General features: G+C 48.2%; 1 protein-coding gene across 4 annotated transcripts in view; it reads left to right on the top strand.

Moving 5' to 3' along the window:
• Nucleotides 1-1,755, top strand: part of APMAP (adipocyte plasma membrane associated protein) — a 73,295-nt gene extending 71,540 nt beyond the window's left edge. For all 4 annotated transcript variants that reach the window (XM_085888108.1, XM_085888110.1, XM_085888107.1 and 1 more), the window contains one exon: nucleotides 771-1,755. In XM_085888108.1, the coding sequence (XP_085744234.1) occupies nucleotides 771-980 (210 nt within the window). In that variant the 3' untranslated portion in view covers nucleotides 981-1,755. The remainder of the gene's footprint in view (nucleotides 1-770) is intronic.
• Nucleotides 1,756-12,918: the final 11,163 nt, after the last annotated feature.

Genomic DNA, 12,918 nt, shown 5'->3' with positions numbered 1-12,918 from the left:
GATCTCTAGGACCTGTATGTTGTGTGCTCATGGCTTCCAGATTCACAACGCTATTACCATAAGTAACAGTAAAATGACATCATCAATCTGGTGACTGTAGTGTGCATTAAATTATAGAGGACCCATTCAGGTTTCTGTCTCGCATTCTCCCCTGCAACATGATGTCATCTCAACCACTTTCTACACGTCACAAAAGTGATGTCCGGGTTTACTATCACAGTATCATTGCAAAGGTACTTTATCCGATAGCATTTGAAGCAATGATCTCCCCCAACCCCACCCCTCCACTTTACCACCTCCCTCCTGCTCAGAAGTGTGTGTGTGTGTGCGTGTGCATGCATGCGTGCGTGCGCGTGCACATTACAATAAGGCTGGAGCTCGTATTGATTTGGGATTAGAACATTCGGTGACATCAGTGGATGATGTTTTCTGATGGAACACCAAATGAGCCAACCCCTTTTTCACTCCTATCATCTCATCTTCTTTGTGTTCTCTTTTCCCTCAACCTTTCAGCGCATACATATATTGATGGTACTTGAGTGCAAAATAATAATAATTTCAAATCAAAAAGAATATAAACAATATAATTCACTCATAGCTTGACTGCCTACTTGAGTGTTAGGCATTCACTAGATGGCAGCACAAACACATAATTTTTCCTCATTTGCTTAGTATTTAATGCTTTCTTTGATTGGCTGCTTTCTGTATAAAAAAGGTATCTCTACATGGTCTGCTAACACTGTTCTCCTTGCCCTCGGCATGCCAACTAGCTTTTCAGCCAGGAGTTCGTGATGCGTTTTACTTCTCGTCATGGCCTGGTCCTTGAGCTCGGGCCCGATGGACACATTCGACGCAGCTTGCACGACGCTTCCGGCACGTCCGTCTCGTCCATCAGTGAAGTCTGTGAACATGGTGACTGGCTATATTTGGGATCCTACTTCGCTCCTTTTTTGGCAAGGCTCAGACTGGACAATGTCTGAGTTTGGAGACACCGGCCTATGCATCCTCGCATCTTAATTGACACCGTGCTCGCGTAGTGTTTATACCATACATTGATTCAGAACCATTTCAGCAGGGAAGTGGTTTTACAGTAATTGCAACTGTGAGAACAATAATGAAATGGAGTATTGCATCCCACATCCCCCAAAAAATAAATAAATAAATACAAAACAATGGTGAAACTTATAACAAATCCATACCGCAAGGAAACGATCAACTAAAATGACCATATTTTGGAACAGCAAACAGAGCAGTAAACATCAACATTTGTTTTATTGTCGAACAGCTTTCATAAAGCTTAATGATTTTAGAATACCACATAAAGTTCCCTCACTCATGATAGCTTTTAGCACAGTTCTGCTGCTGCTCCAGAGCCATGATTTGTATTTGATGATCATTATTTAAATGATGTGATTGCCTTTCACAGGTTTACAGATTTCTCCCCTTCATTCCTCCCCAACCACCTCCATTATTAGGTTTTCGTATACCGTGGAAGATGTTGGAGTGTGAGTCATGCCTTTTTCGTTTTTGGTACTTTCTCTTTGCCTGCTTTTTGTTTTGATTGTGCAACATTTATGTGCATTGGCTTACTACTGAAACCAAATATTTGTTTGCATCCTCAACATGCTCTCTTAATCTACTCAAGAAATAGTGATGAAAAACCAGAAGGTGAATGTAAAAATATTCGTCTTTATTAAAGTATTTGTAATAATTCTCAGATTTCGCATTAAAAAAAAAATTGTACTATTTTCGTTATCCTGTATGTATTGTCTTTATTACTCCGACGTTTGACTCTGTCAATCGGAGGGGGTTTCAAATTGTTTTCTTCTCCTCATTCTCACATTTTCGTCATTGCTGTGATTGGTCTGCTCAGCCCACGTGACCCTGACGTTTGACTCTGTCAATCGGAGGGGGTTTCAAATTGTTTTCTTCTCCTCATTCTCCTCACATTTACGTGATTGCTGTGATTGGTCTGCTCAGCCCATGTGACCCTGACGTTTGACTCTGTCAAGAGGAGAGGTTTTCAAATATTTTTTATTTTTTTTTAAAGTTTAATTTAAATCCTGTTTTCACTTTTCGTAGTCACTAAGGTTTATTCACACTCGGTTGCATCAAGATTTGTGATATTTGAATGTTTTGTATCCTCGGTCTGTGGTGGAATGCATTGCACTGAGGGGAAGCTTCCATTGGCTTCCATGCCGCCTCACGAGGCTATCTTGAGTTCTATTCGATTTTTGTTTTCACTTTTGGGACCTTCTGGTGAAGCTACAGTCTTAAGGTAGATAATTTTCGTAAAATCCGAGCAGAAACACACTTTTCATGAGGAAAATGTATGAAATTCAAATAACCTTTGGGTATTGAAAGGAACACCACATGCTTTCCGTTCACTGCTTCACCTCGTACCGTGTCGCCCTGGGCGACTGCTTATCGGTAGCGTCTATCTGATCTTGGCTTATATTTTCGAAGGTTTGGTGACGTGCTTTGCAAATATCCAAAATAATTCCGGTGAAAAACGGACGTTTTAAAATGTTGTTAAAACATTTCATCGGACCACGAGCTGGCAGGTCACGTGACGCTGTGCAGGCAACATGGCGCCTTATCTCGTGAGAGGTTGAACTTTTCGGTGGTCCTCGGGTCCTTTCTGTTGAATACCAACACTTTGTGGAGAAAGCCATGATTTATAAGAATTCAGAGTATTTATTTAACGGCCGTGAGCACGGGTTTGACAATCGTGTGACGTTGGAAATAAATTTCTCTGCAGAATGGAGGTCTTTGCTTCGAGCGGCCTCACGCGCTTATATTGTCTGGTCATCGGCTGCCAAAGTATCAACATCATTTGGTAATCGGCTTTCATTCAACGTCGGGTTCATTCATGGTATTCAGCTTGTTATAGTACGTACCATATTTACCTTCCACCATGCCATTACCCTCCTCACCATTGTGTTCACCTGAATTTGCACAGGGAAAGGCATTTGGCACAGACCAATGTTAAAGAATACGTTGTACTTTATTGAATTACAAATGTAGCAGATACTCAATGATAAATAGTACGTATTGGAATCATGATATTGTTACGAATCTGGAAACCACGTGCACTCAACATTCAGGTCCCAAAGTTAGTTATGCCGGTAAGTACGTGTGAGACAGGTCCCTTCCTTTTGTCTAGTGGGAGAGTCGAATATGTGCGTTGTGATGTTTTTTTAATAGTTAGGTTATTACATCTCACCACCTGTCCATCACACTCTATCACCACCGTTGGCTGCTCGTACCTTGACTTGCCGAGAGGGGGGGCCTCGCGGTCCCAGTTCTCGGCTTCCACGAACGTTCCACACGCAATCGTGGCTTCACCACCATCCACCTTCCTCAAACACGCGTGGAGAGGAGGGGCGGCTTTCTCCAGGCATGTCCGAAATCCTGCCCAGGAAGGCTGTGCCCATCGGATCCTGGCCGATTAAAGGCAAACAGCGAGGTGTGCTGACGAAGGCCCCTCCCCACTGAGGGAGGTCCATAAATTCCAGAGCACTCTCTGAGGCATTGGGTGGGTTGCCCGGAGGGTCGGAGAGGTTCTTAAGAGTTTTTGCTGTTACGAAGGGGTGATTACGAGGGGCGATTACGAGGGGCGATTATGAAGTGGTCACAGGAGGTCTACGTTGCTGTTGAAGAAGGGGTTTTTGCTGTCACGAGGGTTGAGCAAAGAGCCATCGAGGCAGCGAACGTGTCTCTGCTGGCCCTCTACAAGGAAGGACAGAGCGACCCTGACCCCCCTCCGTGGACCCCGATTATTCGCCACCCGAACTCCGCCACGGGCCTCGAATCCCCCACGTGTGACTGGGGATCGGACCAACGGCCATTGTCTTTTACTGTAAAATAAATTATTACAAATGTTCCCAGCTCGTTTCCGTCCTTTCTTTATTTGGTCCAGCTTGGTCCTGGTCTGAGTTCAGATGGGGTTTCATCCCCGATAATCCGTTAATCCTAGTCGGCACGGCTTTGGCAGTCTCCACTCGGCTGCCACCGAGCCGGAGTTGGTAGTCGCTAGTTGGAACTCTACCGCAGTCGGTAGAGTGACAGGGTTCGAGAAAGACGTGCCAAGGGCATGAATCCCTGGTAGCCAAGACTGCATGGTTATTTAGGTATTTTGGGATCTAGACAATTAACTCTACGCCACGCGGTCGAGATATTGGCGTTTCACGGTCAATTAATTGACCGCCGGCTTCAGAGTTATCCAGAGCGACGGCCTATAAATTCCGGGGAGTCTGGTGGGAGACGGCGTAAACTTCCCCACCTAACGGTCGTTCTCGCCACTGACCCCCGGCCCACAACAATATCAACCAAACAAGTATGAACACCACTCATTTGCATGTAATTCTTCCTCATTCTTACACATGTGATCTTTTAACTCAGCAATTCACTGGTTGTAAGCGTTTGTTTCACAGAACAGAAAATCTGAATGAGAGCTCAGCCCACAGGTTTATGCTTATATTGCATAAAATACAGGACAGACATTTATAGAAACACAGAAAAGGCAAATAGTGTTGTCAGAGGACCTTTCATTCATCAGACAAAGATGTTAGGAGGCACTAATTAAATCTGACTTTGGGAAGAACTACATTGGGAGTTAGGCCGTACAGGGATCAGCTGTAACAGGGAGTTGGGTGTTAATGTTGGAACGAGAGTGGGGAATTAGACGTTACATGAAGAAGTGAGAACAGGAAGTTATGTTACACAAAGAACTCAGAGGGAGTTGGGTGTTACATGGAGGAACCAGAGTGCGGAGTTGTGCGTTACATGGAGGAACCAGAGTGCGGAGTTGGGCGTTACATGGAGGAACCAGAGTGTGGAGTTGGGCGTTACATGGAGGAACCAGAGTGTGGAGTTCGGCATTACATGGAGGAACCAGAGTGCAGAGTTAGGCGTTACATGGAGGAACCAAAGCGCGGAGTTAGGCGTTACATAGAGGAACTAGAGTGCGGAGTTAAGCGTTACATGGAGGAACCAGAGTGCGGAGTTAGGCGTTACACTGAGGAACCAGAGTGCGGAGTTGGGCGTTACATGGAGGAACCAGAGTGCGGAGTTGGGATTTACATGGAGGAACCAGAGTTTGGAGTTCGGCGTTACATGGAGGAACCAGAGTGCGGAGTTAGGCGTTACACGGAGGAACCAGAGTGCGGAGTTAGGCGTTACACGGAGGAACCAGAGTGCGAAGTTAGGCGTTATACGGAGGAACAAGAGTGCGGAGTTGGGCGTTACACGGAGGAACCAGAGTGTGGAGTTCGGCGTTACATGGAGGAACCAGAGTGCGGAGTTAGGCGTTACATGGAGGAACCACAGTGCGGAGTTAGGCGTTAAACGGAGGAACCAGAGTGCGGAGTTAGGTGTTACACGGAGGAACCAGTGCGGAGTTGGGCGTTACATAGAGGAACTAGAGTGCGGAGTTAAGCGTTACATGGATGAACCAGAGTGCGGAGTTAGGCGTTACACAGAGGAACCAGAGTGCGGAGTTGGGTGTTACATGGAGGAACCAGAGTGCGGAGTTAGGCGTTACATGGAGGAACCAGAGTGCGGAGTTAGGCGTTACATGGAGGAACCAGTGTGCGGAGTTAGGCGTTACATGGAGGAACCACAGTGCGGAGTTAGGCGTTACACGGAGGAACCACAGTTCGGAGTTAGGCGTTACATGGAGGAACCAGAGTGCGGAGTTAGGTGTTACACAGAGGAACCAGAGTGCGGAGTTAGGCGTTACATAGAGGAACTAGAGTGCGGAGTTAAGCGTTACATGGAGGAACCAGAGTGCGGAGTTAGGCGTTACACTGAGGAACCAGTGTGCGGAGTTGGGCGTTACATGGAGGAACCAGAGTGCGGAGTTGGGATTTACATGGAGGAACCAGAGTTTGGAGTTAGGCGTTACATGGAGGAACCAGAGTGCGGAGTTAGGCGTTACACGGAGGAACCAGAGTGCGAAGTTAGGCGTTATACGGAGGAACAAGAGTGCGGAGTTGGGCGTTACACGGAGGAACCAGTGTGGAGTTCGGCGTTACATGGAGGAACCAGAGTGCGGAGTTAGGCGTTACATGGAGGAACCACAGTGCGGAGTTAGGTGTTACATGGAGGAACCAGTGCGGAGTTGGGCTTTACATAGAGGAACTAGAGTGCGGAGTTAAGCGTTACATGGATGAACCAGAGTGCGGAGTTAGGCGTTACACAGAGGAACCAGAGTGCGGAGTTGTGTGTTACATGGAGGAACCACAGTGCGGAGTTAGGCGTTACATGGAGGAACCAGAGTGCGGAGTTAGGCGTTACATTGAGGAACCAGAGTGCTGAGTTAGGCGTTACATGGAGGAACCAGAGTGTGGAGTTTGGCGTTACATGGAGGAACCAGAGTGCGGAGTTAGGCGTTACATGGAGGAACCAGAGTGCGGAGTTAGGCGTTACATGGAAGAACTAGAGAGGGGAATTCGATGTTACACGTGTTGTATTTAGGAATGAATCATTGGTATTTTACCGGTTATGCCGGTTGACCTTCACCGACACATGAAAGCAAGCTTTGTCTGTAAGCATGACCTTTTTGAGGTAATCTTCGTCTTCCTCTGTGCGACTGAGGATTTCCAATGCAAACGCCTTGCGCTTGGGTCCGTTATTTGGTTTGAGTTCCTGCAGAATCTGCACCTTTATCGGCATAAAGCTTTAGTATTATATGCAAAATCCTGTGTACAGTGGTGGTTGGTTGTCACAGTTCTCTGGATGCACATCAAATTGATTTTCTGGGACGTTGTTGAAATGATTCACGCACTTGTTCAACATCTGCTGCAGTTGTGCTTGGTCGACCAGTACTTTTCTGTTTCTGACAACTTCCAGTCTCCTTCAACCTCTTGTACCACTCTCTGATATTAGTCTGTGATGGCAAATTCCTTCCATACCATGTACGGAAATTACGCTGAACTTGCATGTCAGACCTCGTCTCGATGAACCATTCGACAAACTGAACTTTCTCCTGTGGAGTCTCCATTTTATTTTGCATGAAACCATCAGACCTGAAAATAAAGAAAACTTTATCAATTTCTGTATCACAGAAAACAAAGGGTATCGTATCATTTGTGGGACGAAACATTTTAACGACCAAAGTTGTCTGGGTCTTTTTGGTACACTCTGTACAGTATGCTTTGTTACAATGTTATCATTCTGTTTGTTGTTTGTCTTGTAATTGGAATGCCATACCGTGGAAAGACATATTAAGCTGCTCTATACATCTCAATATGGTGTGCATTTAAATATGGGAATTCTTCCGCATTATTTATCGTTAATTAGCCTAATCAACTCAGGTGGGCATGACGATAATTTTGATTTCTCACACTCTACATCAGAAAGTTCCAGTAGAACAAAAAACATGCCTCTCTCTTTCTCTTTTGCACACACACACACGTCCATTTTTATCGATTAAGGAAACCTGACACTAAAAAATTGCTTTCATTTCCATTTTGTGTTGTTCATGTGTTTGCCGTTTAAGCTTATTATCGCTTATGAAGCTGGGAGGACATGATGATACTGTGACGTCCACGGGACTTGAACAGTCCCGCCAACGTAGAATGAGCCGAAACGATGGAGGCGATTTATTTTTATATAACCCAAAGACGGCGGTTTTAATCGCCCTACCGCAAACGGGACGAGGAAGGTGGCACGAGTCACTTTTCACTGAGTTGATGATGTTTATTCTTTTTACTATTGACCAGAAATAACAAGACTCGGCAAGAGGAGGGATCCGGGGCGATTCGATGGGATGGTGTGGGATCGGGCGTGGGGAAAAACACAGACAATTCCAATGAATATACAGTTCTCAATCCCTCTAAGGCACCAAGCAGACACACACACACACACACACACACACACACACACACACACACACACACACACACACACACACACACACACACACACACACACACACCGTAGCTATCTCTGGTGGTCAGGCTGGACCGTGGTGTGGACGCAACTGTCCCTGGATCGGCGCCGGACGAGCCGGCCTTGCTCTCCTCAGGGGGGGGGGGGGCAGGAGAAACCGCGGTACTGTCGACCTCCTGGTCCTGGCCCAAGTCCGCCCACAGCCGCCAGGGAACCAGCTCCCGCGCCAAGCCGCGAGCAGGAGAGGGAGGCAGGTCCACCCGCCGCCCGACCCCGTATTCCGAGTCAGCAGAACTCTAGAGCCAACCAAAACGAGGCTCGGCAAGGCTCCCAGGCACGATCAAGAGCACGATCAACTCAGCACAGCAACCAGGACGCTCTCTGCCAGCACAGGTTCCACACCAAAAAAACACGAGTGTTCTGGTTGTAATCTTCTTCTTTTTTTTCGACCCCGAACAGAACCTTTTTATCCTTCTGCCCTCGTCACCTCTAATCGAGCCGTCCATTGGCCCACTGCCGTCGCCTTCTGCCAATCGTGATCACGGGGCGGAGCCATCCGCTGTACTTTCCTGTGACGTCACGGCCAGTCTTCAGAGAATACCAAAAGGGGTTTACGCAGACACACTTACCCTATCCCGTGTCCCTATCTAATTACATGACATTTATCATTTCCCCCTTGAAGAAATGAACATTTACTAGACAACTTGTCACCACTGAATTACTACTTATTACATCGAGATCCTGGTAAACTCGAACAGCATGACATACCTAATTAAACATCCTAATTACCCTTTGAATGCATACCCCCCCCTCAAACGTAATACTGCCCCCTCCTCTGGTACCGCAGCTCCTGCAAGGTATATCACAGGCGCTACCGTACCAGCCTTAACACTTACTGACTCACACCTAATTAACCTAACGAAATAAAGTAGGAGGGGCAATGGGCAGCGAGTCGCAGCTAACTTACCTATCCTGCTTAATGTACTACCCCCTTATGGCCTTATCCTCGCCTAAACAATCATTCGTTTTTTTTATTTTTATTTTATTTTATCACATGAGAGCACTGAGCGAAGTTGCACTCCATCCTCCGGATCATCGCTCTTGCCCAGCACTCTTCCAGTGATCTGGGGAGGGGAAACAAAAGGTTCCACAAAAACACAACACTTATACTTTACATTCCTACTCTAAGCCTTAACGACGCTATTCACAGAATATTTACACTTGACCGCCTCCCCCAGTGGATGCTAATAGACCCAGCGTTACCTGGGGAGCCAATTTTCAAATTTGCTTGCCCCAAAATTATGCGGACATCATGCCCTTGCTGCACCTGTCAAGTTGTGCGGGATCGAGTGGGACTCACACATCTTCACAACACTCACACCATGGTTGTCATCACATTTCTAGGTCATGGTCCTCATTTTAATCATGCAGGCTGAATCCCGTCATGGCCGTGGGGTGGGTTACCACAAGATGATGAGGGCATCTCAGGTGCAACCATGCCCACAGGTAAGCTTCAGTCCAACCCGGACGTTTCTCCGCCCCGCTCCCTTTGATTCCCTCCCCCCTGGTAGCCATCAGCTCTAATCCCGTACAACACTCTGGAAGGGGTCTCACTGGCTCCTCTGGCCTTCCTGGGTCGCTAAGGTCCTACCCGCCTTGGTCGCACAACCAGACCCTCTCCCAGTTGCCTCCAGACACTGTCACCATTAGCCACCAGGTGGTGAATTTCCTTGAAGGGGGTCGCAATTCACGCTCACCGTGAGCTTCAGCAATCCCTGTGGACAAGCACATCATCCCCACCCACAAAACTCACATGACTCCCCCACCCCATCGGCTTTACATGTGACACCTGCATTTCTCACACTTCACCGACCATGACCTTCCCTGTTACCACACCATGTCCAATAAAAAATCAACGTGTGTACCATACATTTCACTTCTTAACTTAAAACAACTCACACAGCACTTCTCCTCACCCGATCCACGCACCAGCCATTGGACAGCCACTCGTGCCCGCTTTGTTTCCAATTACCCACTGTCCCGATTGTCACTCTAAAACCCAGCAGAACTTACAAACCCATGCCAATTTTCCACAATTCATTTTTTTTTTTTTACCACTAAAGGAGGCACTTCGCCACAATCTCAGCAGCCGAGCATGGCCCTATATGCTCAGCCCGATCTAGTCTCCCGGACCCCCGACAGTGATCTCCGGACCCAACCTATGAAAGGGCATCTCGGATAGACCTGGCGGTTCAGCAGGAGGATTCACCCTCTCCGAGTCTAAAAGTCTATTGGAGGGTCCCTCCATCGCCGGGTACCGGCAATATCGTTGCATGTGTCCTCTTCGCCCGCACCGAAAACAACTCCCCATAAAAGGCCCCCGTGGGTATCGGTGTAATGTCTCTTCCGGTTCCGGACCCCCTCAGCCATAATCGAATTGCTCTATGGGCTGGGCTGGACCCCGCCGCTTTGGCGCACCAACTACCGAATTACCCCTTATCAAACTTAACAGTTTCTGGCAGATTTCCTGTAACATTTGGGTAATGCCAATTTCTCCCAGCCCCCCTCCCTGATCCTGGATCTCCGCCTGTCGGATCGTCACCGATGGCCTCTCTGGAACCCGACCCGGCCGACTCCACGAGGCCAGCCTGGCCGCGCACTCGGCCGCTCGGTGAACGGTGGGTGGATCCTGTAACTCCACTAGCGCTCGGACCTCAGGGTCAGGTAGAGCAGCTAAAAATTTCTCTAGTGCCAGTCTGTCCCATGCCTCCACTGTAAGGTCCCGATACGCGATCCTGACTGATTGGTAAATGTCCTGTGCCAGCTCCTGCACTGTCTCACCCGGCTTTAATCTGTGGTGCTGGAGCTGGGCCCGCACCAGATCACAGTTCGCTGCAAACCCAAACCGACGGCTCAACGCCTCGCAAATGTGGGAGCTGGTCAACATCCCCTCCGCGATCACGTTTAACACGTCTGCGGCTGGTCCCCGCAACGTTGCCACCAAATTCCCTGTACGTTCCCGCTCATTCCACCCGTTGAGTCGGGAAATGCACTCAAATTGCGTCAGAAAAGCTTCAACGCTCCCTGACCCGTCAAAATTTACCAGGGGGATCACTTTTACGGTGGCCCGCTTCTCAGTTTCTCCCTTGTCCGAATCCAGCCCAGAGATCAAACACCCTTGTGGCTGCGTATCCAATTTCGGAGCCCACTGTGGCCAAAGATGTTTTGTGGTGAGGGTCTCATGGGTCAATTTTGCCTCCTGTTCCAAACGTTGAATGGACCGATCCACCTCTTCCCGCAGGATCTTCTGGGCCCGCACAACCTCCTCCAAGGCTCCGTCGCGAGTTTGTAGCTGCTCCTCAACCAACCCGGACACTCTACTTACAAAAGACGGCTCTACCAGGCCTTTATCAAAGACTTCATCTTGGCTCATAATTTTATCTTGTTCGTCCAAACGAGCCTCCAATCCTTTTACCTCCTCAGCCAAATTCATCCCTTGCTTCCTCAGCTCTCCCCACTCTTCAACTTGCAGCTGCATATGAGCATCCACACAGGCACGATGACGTTCCAGGCTTTCATCCCCTTTATCAACCCGAATGTTCGTTGCATCAATTTTATCTACCAATTTTTTCCGTATATTTTCCCCCTCCAATGTAATTTCTACCTTTGTTTCCTCCAATCTATCCTCGAATTTACTTTGTATTTCTCCCAATTTAACATCCACACACTCCTGCATCTCAGTTTTCATTTTCTCCATCTTTTCCCCCAATTCATCCCTAATTAAATCAATCCGTGCACCCAACTGTACCCCCATTACCCTCAATTGATCTGTCATTTCTGCCCTCTGCGCCGTCATTTCTGCCCTCTGCGCCGTCATTTCTGCCCTCTGTGTCACGAATTGATTTTCCATCTGTGCCGTCATTTCTGCCCTCTGTGCCGTCATTTCTGCCCTCTGTGTCACGAATTGATTTTCCATTTGTGCCGTCATTTCTGCCCTCTGTGTCACGAATTGATTTGCCATTTGTACCGTCATGTCCCCTATTAAACGTTCCAACAGTGTCTGGATCGTCATCGCACCGGTTTCCGGCACTGCCGGTCCCGTTACGGGCAATGAAGCACGGTCCACGCTCGGAATGGGGGAGGTTCCAACCCTACCCCCGTCTCTCCCCTCTTCCCCCGACTCGCTGCCAGACACGTGGCCTTCCTCCTCAAACATCTGCACATCCGCCATGGTGCAGAAGTCCCGTTTGCCGCCAATTAATTTAAATTTGAAAAATCCCGCTAAAATTTTCCCGCGCTCGCGCGCTTTTCTGCAATAATTTTATATTCCAATTCGTGGCGAGATTTTAATCCTGGTATATAATTTAGAGGGGTTCGAACATCCAACACCCTGACACCAATGTGACGTCCACGGGACTGTCCCGCCAACGTAGAATGAGCCGAAACGATGGAGGCGATTTATTTTTATATAACCCAAAGACGGCGGTTTTAATCGCCCTACCGCAAACGGGACGAGGAAGGTGGCACGAGTCACTTTTCACTGAGTTGATGATGTTTATTCTTTTTACTATTGACCAGAAATAACAAGAGGAGGGATCTGGGGCGATTCGACGGGATGGTGTGGGATCGGGCGTGGGGAAAAACAGACAATTCCAATGAATATACAGTTCTCAATCCCTCTAAGGCACCAAGCAGACACACACACACACACACACACACACACACACACACACACACACACACACACACACACACACACACACACACACACACACACACACGCACACACGCACACACGCACACACGCACACACACACGCACGCACGCACGCACGCACGCACGCACACACACACACACACACACACACACACACACACACACACACACACACACACACACACACACAAAACGTAGCTATCTCTGGTGGTCAGGCTGGACCGTGGTGTGGACGCAACTGTCCCTGGATCGGCGCCGGACGAGCTGGCCTTGCTCTCCTCAGGGGGGGGGGGGGCAGGAGAAACC

The sequence above is a fragment of the Eptatretus burgeri genome, chromosome 7, assembly GCF_056783735.1.
Source record: "Eptatretus burgeri isolate ZD-2024b chromosome 7, Ebu_testis_v1, whole genome shotgun sequence".
Lineage (NCBI taxonomy): Eukaryota > Metazoa > Chordata > Myxini > Myxiniformes > Myxinidae > Eptatretus > Eptatretus burgeri.
This window is presented reverse-complemented; position numbering and strand designations above follow the sequence as displayed.